This window comes from Geospiza fortis, unplaced genomic scaffold (assembly GCF_000277835.1).
Source record: "Geospiza fortis unplaced genomic scaffold, GeoFor_1.0 scaffold130, whole genome shotgun sequence".
NCBI lineage: Eukaryota > Metazoa > Chordata > Aves > Passeriformes > Thraupidae > Geospiza > Geospiza fortis.
In genome coordinates, this window is record NW_005054300.1 from 17,818,689 (window position 1) to 17,835,361 (window position 16,673).

At 41.6% G+C, this 16,673-nt stretch overlaps 1 protein-coding gene across 1 annotated transcript in view; it reads left to right on the top strand.

Moving 5' to 3' along the window:
* The window catches only part of NRG3 (neuregulin 3), a 224,046-nt gene extending 218,801 nt beyond the window's left edge, over positions 1–5,245 (top strand). Inside the window, exon 10 of the mRNA XM_014309231.2 lies at positions 1,542–5,245. Coding sequence (XP_014164706.1) covers positions 1,542–2,049 — 508 coding nt within the window. The 3' untranslated portion in view covers positions 2,050–5,245. The remainder of the gene's footprint in view (positions 1–1,541) is intronic.
* Positions 5,246–16,673: the final 11,428 nt, after the last annotated feature.

Sequence of the window (16,673 nt, forward strand, 5' to 3'; positions counted from 1 at the left end):
ATCACAGAGCTCCCAGATGCACCTCGTGGCCATGCCAGGAGAGTCCAGGTATGGGCTGTGCCAGCTCCACGTGGGCAGGGGGTGTGTGCAGCACTTGCACAAACCCAGTGCCACCCCACACCAGTTAATTACAGCTCAGTGGCATCGTGCTGGAAATGAGCCTGCAGTTGTCTCCTGCTCCCTTCTGTCTGACACCTGGCCAGGAGCATGGGGCCAGAGGAAGCCTTTCCAGTTAATTTCTGTTTGTGCCAATACTGGAGCACAGCAGTTTCACACCATTCAGTTTCTCTTCCTTAACTCTTTCTCTGCTCATCCCAAAAAGCAGGAGGCACATATGAGTGGAAGGATATTCCTAGTGAGGTCCTGCAGGCTTAAGGAGCTTTTGGAACAATACCCTTCAAGTCAGAGCACCTGCTTCCACAGCAGATCTAAATGTTGCTCTCCTCATCCATGGATAAAACATATTAGATTCACCATTACCTTGCCTTATTAAATAGTGATAAGCTGATTATAAATAAATTATGTTCTGGTACTGAGGTGATGTCTGTGGTCCTTAGCAACCCTGACTGGTAATACAGTAACTCCTAGAGCACCACATTTCTAGAAGTACTAATTTCAGATGGGAAACATCCTTTTTTTTGTCATTGTTTATTTTATATTTATTATACTTTCCATTTCGGGTTTTTTTTAAGTATTTCTTGTAAACAAGAGAGTTTGGCTTTGAAACAAAATGGAAATGTTGATACAAATTCACTAAGTTGCCTCACAATCGATAAAATCATGTTATAATGTGTATTAGTGGAGGATAAAGGATTTGGTTTTTAAACAGTATTACAGTATCAAGAGAACACAGACATTTGCTCAAGTCCTATATATTATCTCTATTTCCAGTTGAAATCCAATAAAACAAATCAGGCCAGCATTACGAGTATGGGCTATTGAAAAAAGTAGTTATTCAGAGGTACACTGCACTTAGATGCTCTGCTTGTTTGAAGGGGAGTACAGACAATCATTCCTATGTAAATAAAGACTACACAGCCATTAGTGTTTAATGTTCTTTTTACCTGCACTTTTTAAAAGTGTTTTCCTAAAGCAACCATTTGACATTGAGAGTTCTGACACAGAACAAAGTATCAATCCATTTCCCTGGTCAGAAATGTAGGAATAGAATTCCAAATTTATTTTCAAAGAAAATTAATAATACATTATATTATTTCTGAAATATAATACATATTATATTATATACATATAATACTTCTGAAATGTTTTAGAAAGAAATTTCCATTCTTCTCATATACTGGTGGGTGAAACGAGACTGAGAGAAAAGCGGTGCTTTGCCACTGGCAGATTTGAGAATCCAAACCAGTCTCCAGAGCCTGTTGTTTTCCCCAGGGCCCCACCACGGCCAAGTGCTCCTCTATTTCAGGAGAAAATGGTGTGTATCTCTTCAGCACAGTTCACTGAATCTCACACAGTGTCCCTGCTGCTGGTTGCTTTGACCACTTGATGTGCAACAAGAACTCTTTTTTTACTCTTTCCAGGTATTCATCCAGTGGTTTAAAAACTCCTCAGAATCCTTCAATAAATATGCAACTGCCTTCAAGAGAGACAACCCCATATTTTAATAACGTGGATCAGAAGGACTTGGTCAGCTATTCCTCTTCAAGGGCCAACTCCGTTCCCATTATCCCATCTGTGGGCTTGGACGAAGCCTGCATGCAAATGCAAAATGTTCCTGAAGTAACAGGCATCAAATGGTGCAAAAACTCCTATTCTGCTGAACTTGTCAACGTGAGTTCCCCAGTCAGTAATTGTCTAATAGCAGAACAACACGAGGTGAAAATCTTGCTGGAAACTGTGCAGGAGCAGATCCGGATGCTGACGGACGCGCGGCGGGCGGAGGACGCGGAGCTGGCGAGCGCGGAGGCGCGGGGCGGCGCGAGCGAGAACACGGCCTTCCTGCCCATGAGCCCCACGGCCAAGGCAGAGCGAGAGGCACACTTTGTCCTCAAAAGTGACACGCAGAGAGACTCGGTACTGACCAAGTGACTCCGTCTGGGGGCTGCGGGAGGGGAAACGAGAGGTCCGTGCGTTCGACGCTTTGCTAAACAGGAAGGGAGGAAGTTAAATACAAATTATTTATATGCATTAATTTAAGAGCATCTACTTAGAAGAAACCAAATAGTCAATCGCCCTCATATCATAGTGTTTTTTAACAAAATATTTTTTTAAGGGAAAAGTTCCAGGAGGGATGAAGCGTGCTTTTAGATGCTTTCTAGGCAGGATTACACAGTTCCAGTTCCAGAGGACTTTTCCGTGGTCCTGTTCGGCTGTCCAAAGGCTTAGGCTATGCATCTCCTTTTCAGTAAAGGCCAAGTACCGTCCTTAGATGCATTTCTGGTTTCAGGGCAGCGCTGCAGTGAGCTGCTGGGCAGGGATTCAGACCCTGGAGAACATGTCCTGTAAGCCCAACACAGATCCAGCCCCCTCTCCCCCTCTGCTCTTGATTCCAGGTTCACATCACGAGAACAGGCTCACAGACACCTGGTTCTGAGTTCTGGTACCTGCTGTGGAATGATGACAACATCCCTGAATTGAGCAGATGCTTAACTCTCAACCTTAATTCAATGTGTCAGTTGCCCCAAGAAAGTCAGTGGAATCATTTATGAGCTTTGGGATTGGCCAAGAGTGGGAGCAGGATTGAGGTCTATAGAGATTCAGTGAGTCCACAGCTGCTCCATCTTCTGAGCTTTGCCTATCAGAGCTGCCTTGGTGGAGAATGAGGAAGAACGCGAGAAAATGTATGTGTGTATTACAACAGGTTTGGTTTTGGTTTCTGGTATGGGTTTTTTTAAGTGGAAACATAAACTCTGTTGTTCATTAGCACCCCTCAACATTTCTAAACTTTTACACTTCAAAAGCATTTGTAAGCTCTCAAGGAGCACTTCTTGGTGTGTGTGTATTTTTTTTTAACTTATTTTTTATTATGGCTTGTTCAGAGAAGAGTCAGGGAGATCCACTATGATCAAAATCCAGCCAATAAGTGTCCACGCTGCCTAATTTGTTCCAGCATTCAGTTCTCCAGTCACTTTAATTAATTATGGCTTAGGCTTGTGAACTTTAAAGCTTCAACCCTGCAGATGGTTCAGTATGGGCAGGCCCACAGGCATGCAGAGATCTGACTCTGATGGAGCTTTCTAAGAGCAGATGGTTCCACCAAGTCGCTCCCTGCAGGGGATCAAGGCCTTAGAGACGATGCGTCATTCCCTGGTTGCTGCATCCTAATCACATTTTAAGTCCTTTGTGCATTAGCTTTCTTTTCAGTCCCTCTTCCCCCATAAATTGTAACAGAATGTGCCAATTTTGCAATTAATTGGATTCAGGGACACACCTTACTGGGTTTACTGTCTTAAAATATCTCGTTATTCTCGGGGTGGGGGGAAGTCCACTATAATAATCACTAAATAGCCTTCCCTGGTTAGTGCCAGGAGATTGATTTAAAAAAAAAGAGTATATACAGAATGCATTAAAATATTCCTTTGAAGCAAAATAATTGTTAGATTTATTAATGTGCCCCAGACTTTCTAGTTCACAAGTCTCAAGACTTCCCAAAATAGCACAATCAATCCTGCAGTGCTGTTGTATGTTGAGTCAGAATAAAGCAATATCTTAACCTCTGTCAAGTAAATTTGGAAAAGAAATGCTGAAGGTGTATGTCATTTTTTTTTGTTGATGCAGTAAAAAATATTATTTTTGGTAGTCTTCATTCAGCAAGTCTTATTTTGGGTTGCTTTTGTGGTTTTGGGGGTACTTTTAAAGATAAAGTTGATGAAATTGTCCTGTTTACAGAATTTTCTATGGCTGCAATCTTTGCTGTGTGTTTTCAACAGAAATGTATTTGAGGGCAAGCTATTGTTTTATGCCCCAGGATGGAGTGTGAGGTGTTCAGACTCCCTTCTGCAAAGACAGAGCTTTTGTTGTAGCAGTGAGGGAGGGTCCCTGTGGGGTTTGGGCTCACCCTGACATTTCCCTGCCATATGTGGTGGCTGGGCAGAATCTCACTGTGCATGAGCTGAGCTGGCTGTGGTGGGCATGGCCCCGAGCCCACACCAGATAAACCCTCTGAAAGGCAGGGTGCATTAGGTGGGGCTCAGCTTTGCACCCCTACAGTCATTGGACCTTTCTGTCCACACCACTTGCATCCCCCATCCAGGACATGAGCAAAGGGAGCTTGCCTTTGCCCATAAGCCCTGTGAACATACCTGAATTTTCCCATTATATGAAAACTGGGTGCTATATAAACCTCTGGTTCAACAATTTTCAAGTGGTGATCACAATTAATGAATAGTTCACCATTAATTTCTTTGAGATTATCTTTCTGCAATACAGTGCAGAATCCTGCCCAAACTGGTGCTTGAAAATTCAATCTTTTCAATTCAGATGCAAGATCTTCCCTCCCCCAAACTCTGCAAATTCACCTCTGGCAACATAATGGGAACACACAGCAAGATTTCAGCTGAAGAAAGAACCGTATCATAGGCCATGCCTTTAGGGAGAGAATGTGTTCATGCAGCGCCCCCAAAAGACCCAGAAAGGGGAGATGAGCAATGTATTTAAGCGAATGAAATGTTTTACTGAATGATAGCTGAAGATCTGAAATGGTGAGGATATCTTTGGTTGATGTTAGAGATACGATCTTGTACTCAGCAAAGGATGTGTGACTGTTATATGTTAACTGTTCTATTCAGTTCTCAGCATGTTTGAATAGAGAGACGTTAATATTAACCAATGACAGACTAGTGTATTATTTGTTCAGAGCATCGCTTCAGATCTTACTGAAACTGTCATTGTTTGCAGAGGAAAACAAAAAGGGTTGAAAACATCCAACTAGGTAGCCTTAATGTTGTTTCTAATGCAACTGTGGTTTTCTAATGCAACTGTTTTCCTCTGTGGACCTTTCTGTTTTACAGTGAATGGGGCAACATTTTCTCTGAGGTCTGACAATTGATTGTGCAAAGCATCCATTTGAAAGTCGTACTAAAACAGCCAATGTGGTAGGCCAAATTTTGCTTTGCTTCTGGTCCCACTGAACTGGTGGATTGGAAGGGATGCAAGTCATTGAGAAATGCAATTAATTCCTAAAGTACATCTGTTCCCAGCCTTGGAGACAGTCTGTAATCCCCCTGGAAGAGGCTCTGAACTCAGTCGTTTACGTGGATCATAATTAAAAATTTTATCTGACCTATGAAGTTCCAGGTGTAGTCTGGTGTGGAAATTTGCACACATAGCATTGCATTCAAACAAACTGGGAGAGCAGCTGACTAAATAAATTGAACTTTCTCTGAACTAAGCAGAGAGAAAGTCTGTGTCTCCAGCACAGCACCATGGAGAATTGTGAGAGGTATATATCCTGATCTTTTTTTAAAAAATTATTTCTGTTTAGAATTTCTTCAAAAACCATCCAAAATAACACTAAAAAAAATTAAAACCAGTAGAACAATCCCAGCATTTGAAATAGGAGATGTGGGTAAGTATGGGCACATTTGTAGTGTTTATAATTGAAAAAACTCTTCCGTACCCCAAGGCCCAAAGCTGGAATGTTGTCATTTCTTCAGGCACATGTTTAGATCAACAAATGGTTCTGTGGAACACGAGCCCTTCAGAATGCATTTGGTCCCTGGCCATGCTCTCAGCTGCTGTGGTCAGTGCAGCAATGGCAGCATCTGTTAACAGAGGATCACATCCCAAATCCGTGCTGCTTGATGCCCACAAAGCTTAGTAGTCTCCCCTGTGATGTCAGCACTGCTGCACAAAAGGATTTATTTTGCCTTTGAGCATCCCAGCAGAGCGTGAGCCCTCTCAGCTCCTTGGCTGGGTGATAGGGTTGGGTTGCCAGCTCAATCTGGCACAGGCTGAGTGTCCCTGGCCAGGCTCAGCAGCAGTGAACTTGGGATTGGTGTGGCTGATCCCAAAGCCACTCAGCAGCACCCTTCAAGTTTAAATTTTGAAACAAACAATGAGTTGATGGCATGTGCTTATGACCAAGCATGTGCTCAAATGCTTCCAAATTGAAATGGTAGCAATTAATTCACACCTACTTACTTCTCATGTAAGTAGGGAGAAAATCTGGATTCCTTTTCCCAATTTATCCCCAGGTTCCTGTAGTCCTCTTTTGGATGTTACTTGAACATTTCTTACTCTTATAAGAAATTCTGAAAATTAATACCAAAGAACTCTGAAAGACTCCTACCTGCAGTAAATAAATTTGAGGCTTGAAGGAGCAGACCTGGAATAAAAACTGTGTTTGAAAGTGGTATTAATATCAATTGCCTTTCAATAAAATGAAATTTCCCAGTAAACTCCTTACCCCTTAGGAAAACAATGAGCTTATAAAGGGATTTATTATCTTGCCATGAATTTAAAATATTTATCTTCAAGAAGATTGGGAAACAGCAAATATTTAGTATAGATTTTTCAGCTTTTTGAGATTTTTTTTGTTTTTATTTTATTTCAGCAGCCCAACAGGTCAATGAACCCATTATCTGTATTGTCTGACACATAATCATAAAGTCTCCTCTTTTGTGGTCCAAAAGCTGCAATGATAGATTTCCTTAAGGAGATCAAGATTTTATCTAATTTTATTTTTAAATTGTTCATAGAATAATACAGTTATTTATCTTGCTGAAAATATAAAGTGATGCAAACTTTTTTTGGTTTTGTACTGCATTATTGCTGAATTCACAGCCAGATTGTGCTTCCTCTGTTTTGAGGTCTACTTACAGGAAACAACTGGCACCCAGTTTTCTGGTTTAGACTTGATGTGGGAATTAGTAAAGGTAAGAAGGTTTTTAGAAAGTTGAGAAAGTCAGTTTTAGAAATAGAAAGTGAAAAGGGAAAAAAGCCAACACAACTTGGCACTTCCAAATAGTGGTATCAGGCAGGATTTCTGTATTTTCCGTAGGAAAGTTCAAACATGATATAGAGATCAAAAAGCTACAACAGCAGTAAAATTACTAATAAAGTAGGCCTGTGTTTGGTTTGGTGGGTCATTTTTTCATTTTTATTCCATGGTAGTCAGCGGGTTGTTCCTTGGGAATTGATAGTCTCTTGTAAGAAATACAGAATTTATTGGAGACAGTGGAAAGTCATCACTATAGCCCAGAACTAGAAAAGCCACAATGGAGGAGGAAAGAGTCATCCGGTGTCTGCTGCAGAGGATGAGACTGCTTTCATCTTAACAGTAAAAACCAGTGCAGTTGTTTACTGTTGAAAGCTTCACCTGCTAGGAAAGGTAAATTGTCTGAATTTATTAATGACCGCAGTGGTAGTGTTTGATTAATGGAAAACGGGCAGAAATTTCCATTTTTTTCCTGCTTGCCTTGTCCCTTGGAACGAATCTAATTATGTTTTAGTTCTGTATTATTAAAGCACTGTTTCCAGTGCTTCAGAGACAGAGTGCTCACGCCTCACTGACAGCATGCACTGACTCTTCCTTGCTTGAAAAGATTTAGCAGTTTCCTCTTTGATCAACACTCCTGTAAACAAGGAGTGATTTTTCTAATACCCCACAAGGCTGTTCTTGTGCAAGTTTTCCCAGATAAATAATAAAAATGCAGCAAGACCACCTACAATTCTATTTTTTTTCTTTGTAATATAAGAAACTATATATAATACTTGACAGCTATAATTGAGAAGGGTTATTGATGACTGAAGTATGTAAATAAACTATAGGATATAATGTATGTCAGCAGCATGGAAATCCTGTATTTGTCCCATAGCTTTTAATAACCCATTCTCTTCACACCATCAGCAGAGCTACATGCAGTTTATCATTTGCTTTCCTTGAGGGGACCATGCTCTGTACCACATCACTGCAGTGACTGGGCACTGAGGTACCCCTGTCCTTATTTCTTGCAATGCAAGAGCCACTTCTGTACTGTCCATGCCTGCTTTGGTCTAAATTCACTGAATTAGTAACCATTCAGCTTCTTCATTCACATTTGGTTTTACCTTGCACTCAGACTCAAGAGTATCAGCCTGACATTTGGGACCCTGAATACATTTAAGGCATTAAACATTTTAATGCACTTAACATTTGTCTGCTTTGGTTTGACCTGAGGTGAAACCTCTCCCTTGAAGAAGGATTTATGCAGCCTGTGCTGTAAGGTACTTTCCTGCCATTCCTTCAAGGAATATGGAACAAGAGCTCCCAGTTCGGTAAATATTTGGAAACAAAAAATTACAAATAATAATAGAGGAATATAAAAGAATACTACTAATGATTAATATTCTAAAATAAACAATAGTTCCTTGCCTTCTCTGGAATACGCAATAGTAGTTAAAGTTTATCAAGATGCATCAGAGACATAAAGAAGTGAGGCTGGTTTGTAAGTCATATGTATTTTCTCAGGAAACCCAGGCTTGGAGTTTCCTTTGCTTACATTGAGATAATTCTTTCATAGCATGAAATTCGCTCCTGTATATTGCATACCTCAGCAGGAGCAGGACAGAAACACAGTACAGGCTTCACTTTGGCTTTCTGACTCAAGTTAAACTCTCTTGCTTTAGATTATCTCTGATCTCTTCCAGGAAAGGATAAATGAATATCCAAAAAGAAAAGAAGAGATACTTGAGTACTTGAATTAATTTTTCTTAATCAAAAATCAACCAGTTGCTATTCAGACTGGAGCCGTCTGCTGAACTGAAGTGTTCTAGAAATAGCTGAGGCTTACACTGTTCTTGATGGGGCAAACAGAGGTGGTGCAAGCATTACCACACTCACCACAAGACACACTGGGAACAACTGGAGAACAGGGTAGGGAGCATCTCCTGACTGTGGCACAGGTTTTTCCATGGCTGAGGAGGGATGGGATTTGTGTCAGGCCAGATTCACATCATCGGAGCCACTTGCCTTTTGATTCTTTTTCAGATCATTCTCTTTTCATTGAAATTGTGGTCATCAGCACTAGTTTGTTTTTAAGTTAGGGATTTCCAAATTCTGCAATCCTTTGAAGTGTTGAGTTTAGGAAGCAGAGACTTCCAAAGAAAAAAAGTAAAATTTCTTCTGTATTTTTTTTAAACCATTACAAATACATGTATTACATTAACTATTTTTTAAAAAATCAGATGTTGGAAACCTAAATTGCAAATATTGATATTTACATACTGATAATAGGGAATGGCTAAGATCTGTGTTTTATGTTTCTCTCCTGATCTTGTTGAAGATGTCCCAGCTTGTTGCTGGGGTGTTGGACTAGATGACCTTCCAACCTGAATTATGCTAACAATGTTCAAGTTAGTTCTTTCAAGTTGCCCACAAAAAGCTGGATACTTCTGTGTGCATCAATGATAACTTCGGGTTGTAAAGGTAAATAAGATATTGGACTACATAAAACTTCCAGGTCAGACTCTGGTGTGGCACAAGTGGCAGCTGTTTCACTGCAAGCAGAGTTAATGTGAAGGCTCCCAAAGGAGGATATTTGTGGTGGCTCAGCAGTGGAGCTGCCTGAAATAAACCCCAGGTCTCCAGCTGTGCAGTGCTAACCTCTGCTCCTTTCCAAAGGTGACCCACAGGGTGTCTGAGCTCCTCCACCAGTGACTGTGCCAAAAGGCAGGTGTCAGCACTGACTTCTGTGAAGGCTCCTCTCATTAAATCAAAGTGAAAAAATATGAGCTAAAAATTGATGGGCTGGATTCTCCCAGGTATTGCCAGGTTATATGGAGTGCCAGCAGCAGTGCTGATTTACAATTTCTGAGCCTGTGGCCCGTGGTTTGACCTAATTCATTAGTTCTCACCACTTGAGCTGGGTCAATTTAAGGAGAAATGTCTCTGCCTATCAGGGTAACTTCAGAGCATTGTTAAAGCAGTTTGACTCCAACTAACCTCATTTTTTTTACTTCATTGTATATTCTCCTTGATTATTGAAGAGGTGAAGCTGCTTCCAAAGTCTTAAAATTGTCATTGCTGATCTGTCTTTGCCAGAGCTCAGCTGCAATTCTGACTCCAGTTCTACAGATCAGAGCTGGCTCTTGCAGTCCAAAACCACGTATGTACCATAGAATAGTGTGGTTTAGAAGAGACCTTAAAAGATATCTATTTCCATCCCCCTTGCCATGGGCAGGGGCACTTTACAACAGATCAGGTTACTCCAACCCCATCCAACCTGAAGTTGAAAACTTCCAGGGATGGGTAACCTCAGCTTCCCTGGGCAGCCTGTGCCAGTGCCTCCCATCCTCCCAGGGAACAATCAGTACAAGGAAAACTCTCCATGCTTGTTCTGCAGCAATTGTCTACACTCAGATCTTGGCAATATCAGGCTGATCATTCACATTATCAATTTTATTTAACAAAGCTATCTCTTATAAGGAATTTCCATGCTGCTTCTCTGGATGTTATTTAGAGAAGCATGAAGGCAAATTCAGCTTGTCTGCATTTTCACTTCAGATAACAATGGTATGGTTTTTTCCAAAGCAGGTCAGGAGACCAACTCTAAATTTCTGAGCTGCCCGTGGGGAGTGGGGTTATTCTGAACAGGGTTTGTCCATGTGCTTTCTTATCCAATCTTTCTTTCCAAGAAGCTCTCTTTCTTCCAACAGCCCTTATTCCTGAAAACCTCTGAAACATTAAGCAAAGATAAGGCAAGATATGTGCTCTTGTCTTCTTTGCAGAAGGGACGGGGCATCAGTAAGGGCTAATTACCAAAAACTTCTTCAGCTGATTCCATTAGCATTTGCACAGACAGGTGATGCTAAAATGACTCTGTATGGTTTGGTCACCCTTATTTGCAGGCTGTGACATACATCAACTGTTTTAAATTGTCTGTGGTTTGCAATATCTTGGGCAGACTTTCAGAATGCTCAGGACAGCATTTGCCACTCTCCTTAACTTCCATCTCAGTTTCATTTGCCTGATGGATGTTTCTGTGACATTGGCAAGGGGGCTGCACATCACCTTCTGGCAAGCAGGACAAACCAGCCCTTCCTGAAGCCTTGCAGGCAGTGGTCTGAGTGGTGAGGGATCATCCCACAAGCTCAGATCCCTCTTTGGACAGGGAATAGGGTTTACAGTAGGGCAGGCCTCTGATGCTAAAAATGAAAAGCTCTTCCAAGGTTTTGGGCAACTTGGAAAAACACCCTGGAAATCACAGTCCTTTTAAATAGGGCTCCTGTCTAACCTCATACAGATTGGCAACAAAGTTGTGACTTTCATTTCAATTTCTCTGGTAAGTAGTGGAGTACCTTTGCATTTTCATTAGTTTAAAGCTGTCTCTAGATGTCTTCAGAGAGCAAAGAGAACCCATCACTGTGGGAGTGGCTGTGCTCTAGGAAGGTGCTGTGGCTCATGGGCAGCTTTCCATCCTTGTGGGCAGGATCTGGGCACCAGCACATTGCCTGTCTTCCTTAATTAGCTGAGAGAAGACGAGGCAGAGCCCTGTGCTCCTCGCTCACGGGCTGTTGATGAGGCCTGGAGCAAATCCCTACGCTGAAAGCACTTAAAAATGGAACAGAGGTGATGGAAACGTGGTTTGTTCACTGTGAATATCCAGCTGGGATAGTTGGAATAACTGCAAGGGAAGAATTGCCTTTGCAAATCATGTGCCTGATTTACTGGTTAAATAGGTTTTCAGTCCTCCCTATTTAGTCAACAAGGACATTAAGATGTCCAGAAACAAAAGTGGAATGATTGGTTCCCAGTACAAATCTTAATGGTCACAAATCCAATATTTCAGATTTTTTGCTCAGCACTTAGCAAGTAGAGTCAATTAGGCTTCATTTAAATCTATTAACTCCTATTGTAGAGTTAAACCTGATTTCATGCTTTCCTTTATTGGTCAGTAGATCTTTTCTATATCACATAAAATTATGTTTACCTTAAAACTGATCTGTAGATATGCCTGAAACAGCACCTAATGTGAACATAAAGTCAATGTTCTCAATGCTAGGGCGAGTCTTATGAAAACTTTTTTGCAGCCGAAAGTCTTGAACCATTCACTGAAGTAAGACAACTATTTGATTTCAACAAAATGGATTTTGTTGTCAATAAAATCACTGATAAACACTTGAGTTGGATTTGGGACTTCTGAATATATATATATATATGTAAAGCTACATACACAAACTTTCTTTTAGATCACAGAAATGAATGCTCCAACTTAAAGTTTATTCATCTAAATAGCTGGAGAAAATATCCACTTAATCACATAGTCTAAACGCATTGAAGTAGGGGGAAATAAAAGGTGTTCATTTTCACCAGTGTTTATTTTTTCACCAGTAAAAACAAATAAAAAGACAAGAAAAATAATCATAGTGCCTATGACAAAGATTGTGTTTCAAGAAGTGTGCAATGTGTACCACGATTACTTTAACTGCAAATGGAAGCTGCTTTTAGACTGAGTTTGGTTGAAAGGAAATATCCTTAGAAAAACTGTCACGCAGAATCCCAGGAAATGTTTTGGTTCAATATGTTTGGCCTCCATTTTTGTGGAGCTGTACATTCCTGTCCATGGTTCTAAAGGATAAAAAAAGAACTTATTTCAGAATCAATCTGTATTTTGACTCGTTTTTATACTCCCCTCACCCAGGCTGGTTTACTGTATGTGTAAGTGAAGCTGAACAGTGTCATTTTTTATTTAGTGCCACAAATGAATCTTATGGCCTTCCTCAATTCAGTCCTTTTCCCCTGCTGCTGTCTGCAGCCATCTCTCACTCAAAGCAGAGGTTTCATTTGTTCTCAGAGCCACAAGAGAGTTGGGACAGACCCCTCTGGAGGTACCAGCTCTCTCCATGCAGCCTCGCTGGTGGGAGGATCAGTGGGCGTTGGAGTTGGAGACAACAATTTACAGGGATCTCTGACATCTCAGCACACAGAGAGGCACCCACCTGGAAAACCCAAGCCTTCTGCTGCTTGAAGTCAGTCCTTCCAGTCTTGCCTGCAACCCTGTCAGGTCTGGGCTAAATGAACCAGGTAGAAAGGCTGAACTAGCCAAAATAACACATTTACCAAGAGGATCAACCCAGAGGAGAGGCAGAGGTGGCAACATCTTCTATTCTGGAGCCCCCCCCAAAAAAGCACAGGTTCTTTGCAAAATGGCTTTTTACCTGAACACAGTGAAGGTGTCTCAGCAGCAGCCAAGGGGATGGGGCAGCATTTCAGTGTCACACACCCAGCACCAGCCAGGGGCTGCCACAGTGGGTACAGTGCCCATCCCTGCTCACTGCCTCGCGTGCCACTTTGCATAGATATCCCTCCCTGCCCCTTGTGCCCAGGGTCATGTTTTCAATCACATCCCCAGAAGTGTGTGCTGAACCACCCCATGATGAGCTTATTCATCATCCAAACCCCAAGGAGGCTTTCTGCTCAAGTGCATCCAAAAGTGTCTCTGGTGATGCCAGGGACCCCTTGGCAATGTCCTGAGTTTTTGTGGGTCCCTGACACCATCAGCTCTGCCCATGGTGTGCTGAGCACCCTGAACCCAGGCAAGGGAAGTGGGGTGCAGGCCTGTGGGTGCTCCCCAGCTCCACTCCAGCTCAGTTCAGCTCCCTCAATACTCCTGGATGCTGTCTTGCAAATCCCCAAGCTCCTGCTGCACTTGGCCTTTTTCTGTTGGCTTTTCCTTTGCTTTTTCTTTGTGGTTCAGAACAGCTCTCTGCATCTGATACTTGGCTTCTGCTTATGCATGATTTTTGCTTGCAATCTGCCTTACTTGAGCAGCGTTAGTCCAAGTGCTTTTGAACACACTGATGTTACAAAACAGCAAAAAAAAAAGGAGTTTTACTTTCAAACCTGCCCTTCCAGGCACCTCCCAGGCTTGGGAACAGGGACATGGGTGAGTTTGATGAAGTCCGCTGGGTTAAGAAGGAGGGTTTCTCTTTTGCTTGGGGCTCTGGGCAAATTTGGGTGGTTGTTTGTTGGTGCCCCAGATGAGGCTCCCACCCATGGGCAGCCCACACCTGTGTTGGGTTGAGCTGATCACCTGGTTTGCAGTCACAGCTGTAACCACTGAGGACACCCTTTGTCTCCCCACCTTTCAGGTTCCTTCTCCTGGTGTGCCTGCACCAGAAGAGTCCTGTCTTGCTGGGAGGAGGCAGCTCTGGAGGTATGGTTGTGGTAGGAGGCTTTTTTCCTAAATGTGATTTTTTTAAAGGCATTTGGGTTTGTTTGTTTTTTTCCTTTTGGGTTGTGTTGAATATTTCCTGGAGTAGGTATTTTATTTATTCTATGGTGTAGTAACCTAGTTTATTAGACTGAGTAGGGATTAAAGTATTTATGCCATTTAGAGCTATGGTTGATTGTTCTGAAAATCTGCATGCTTGATAAAAGAAAATCTCCTTAGATTTCTCCCAAACACAACAGTAAGTTTTTTGTTTGTTCCTTTCCAGAATATAAATATCTGAAGCTTATTTAGAGCATGGTTTGTGCTGTGATGGCACCTCCTACTGTCCAACCATCCAAGAAAACACCCTACATGCAGGGAACTCTGTGAACTTTCAAGGGCTCAGCTTCAGATACAACAAATAAGAATGATGAGAGAAACTCATAAAATTCCTATTACGAGTCATGTTTGATACTTAAAATTTCGTGTTCCTATGGTATGCCCTTTGCCAAAGACCCATTAACTGTGAGTTCTTTCTGAAGCAAGGCTGCAGCAGGTATCCCACAGCATCAGGAATGCCTTGTGATGATCTGTACCCTAAAAACTAAAACCACTTTGCTTAGGGAGCCATCTGCAGAGCAAAAACTTCCCTTAAATCACTTAAATATTTTTAATTCATACTCTTCATATACCCATGGCAAGCTGTTAAAAATGCCTACATGTACCTCTCAAGCTACAGTTAAAGTTATGTCTACTTAACTTAATGGGAAGCACTGCAGTTGCTTACTAGCTAAATGCTTATAGGAATGTCATTGGTACTGTGCAAAATAAGTCTTACTTCAAGTATCTTTTTTGCCAGATTTGCACAAGGAGTGAAGTGCTTGCTTGCAAAATGTTTCTGCTCCAGCACAGCTGAAGCAAAGATGATGGTGAAGCTAATTTGTTTCAGGTGTAGCACTCTTACCCCCCCAAAAAGTGTTTCCTACCAATTTAATGCTGCTTAAAATAGTGCACTTATGTCTAGAGGTTCTGGATGTTTTTTAACCTTAAGTCAAAGAGCTTGTTTCTCTTTACTTTTTCTCCTTCAGTACAGTGAGAGATGAAATTAGAGTTGGGCAGGCAGCAAAAGAGCAATCACTCACAAAATCCTGGGTTTGCCCTCTTTGTGCTTGTGTCTTTTTTATTTAAAAGCATTGTTACAATAAGATTTACTGAGATGCAAAGAGGAGGCTGACATTTTGGGAGGCTCTGGCACTGGGCAGCAGAGGAATTGAAGGAAGGCAAGGCTTGGGGAAAGGGTGGGTCTCACTTAAGATGAAGACGTATTTGGGGATAGCCGTGTGCCAAGGACTTGGAGGACAAAATCTGTGGACCTGCTGCATATTCAGATAAGCCAGGTGGACAGTTCCAGCTGAGTAAAGGGGAGCTGGCTGCAGAACTAGGTGGGAGAATCTACTATGAGAGTAAGTCTTCTTGATAATTATCGACCAGAAAAGCATGTGGCTCCAAATAGAAATTTTTACTCAGCATAATCACCTGAGAGCAGAACCAGAGAGGGAATATTGCAGGTGGAGACTGTGATTAGTGGTGCCTGGGTGTTCTTGGCCCACAGCTGTAGCTCCTAACTCTTCAAACTGACAGGTGGATTGGACTAGGAATGATGGATGAAGTAGACTGAATAATCCAATGGAAAGATGATTTTTTTTCAGCAAAGTTGATTTATTTTTCAAGAATCAAAGAAACTAGAGGAGGAAAAAAAATGCTGTTTAGTTTGAGAAATTTGGTTAGTTATGTTACTTGGGTTTTTTTTCTCCTGAAGTCAGGCCAGAGAAAGCTATAGGGACTGAATTTTAGAAACTAACTTAAAACTAGTTCCTGTACCCTGGGGTGATGCTGACTCTCCCATCAGACTGGGTACTGCAGGCATACATGTGCCTGTCATGCTGCACTCTGCAGCCCTCTCTGGTAGCAGTCTCTTCCCATTACCTCTCTTATTTCAGAACATGTTCCAGTGCAATGGACCTGGGCTGATGGGAATAGAGAAAATTTGGCTTCCCCCAACAGATCATACAAATGCCTACAGCTGCAGCATGTCCTCTGCTTTCTTTGTGGTATCCTACATGGAGTTGCCACTTGCCTTTCTCAGGGCTTCTCCTATGGCATCTCATGCTCTAGGTTTTTTTCTATGTCATGCTTGACAGGTTGCTGCTGTTTTTCTAAAAATAGAGCTGCTATTCTAGGTTGGGATTTATACCAGAAATAACAGCTATGACAACTATTCAGGATTTTCTTTCTTTAAAATAAAGATAGTTATGGGTTTGGCCAAGTCTTCAGGAAATCTGGTGCTTTTTGATTGCTTCTCTTAACAGTCTGTTTTACCATTGACTGTATTTTACCATTGACTATATCTGTTCTTGACCCAAACTCTGTAGGATATGCCTTGCTCTGGAAAATCTCTTAATTTGAATTGAATAGTGTTTATAAATTTATTGGTGATAGTTTTTACTGTAAATGTAGCAAGGTATAGACACATAACTTCTGGTTTCACATCCAATGAACTTTTTATTCCTACCTAGTTAA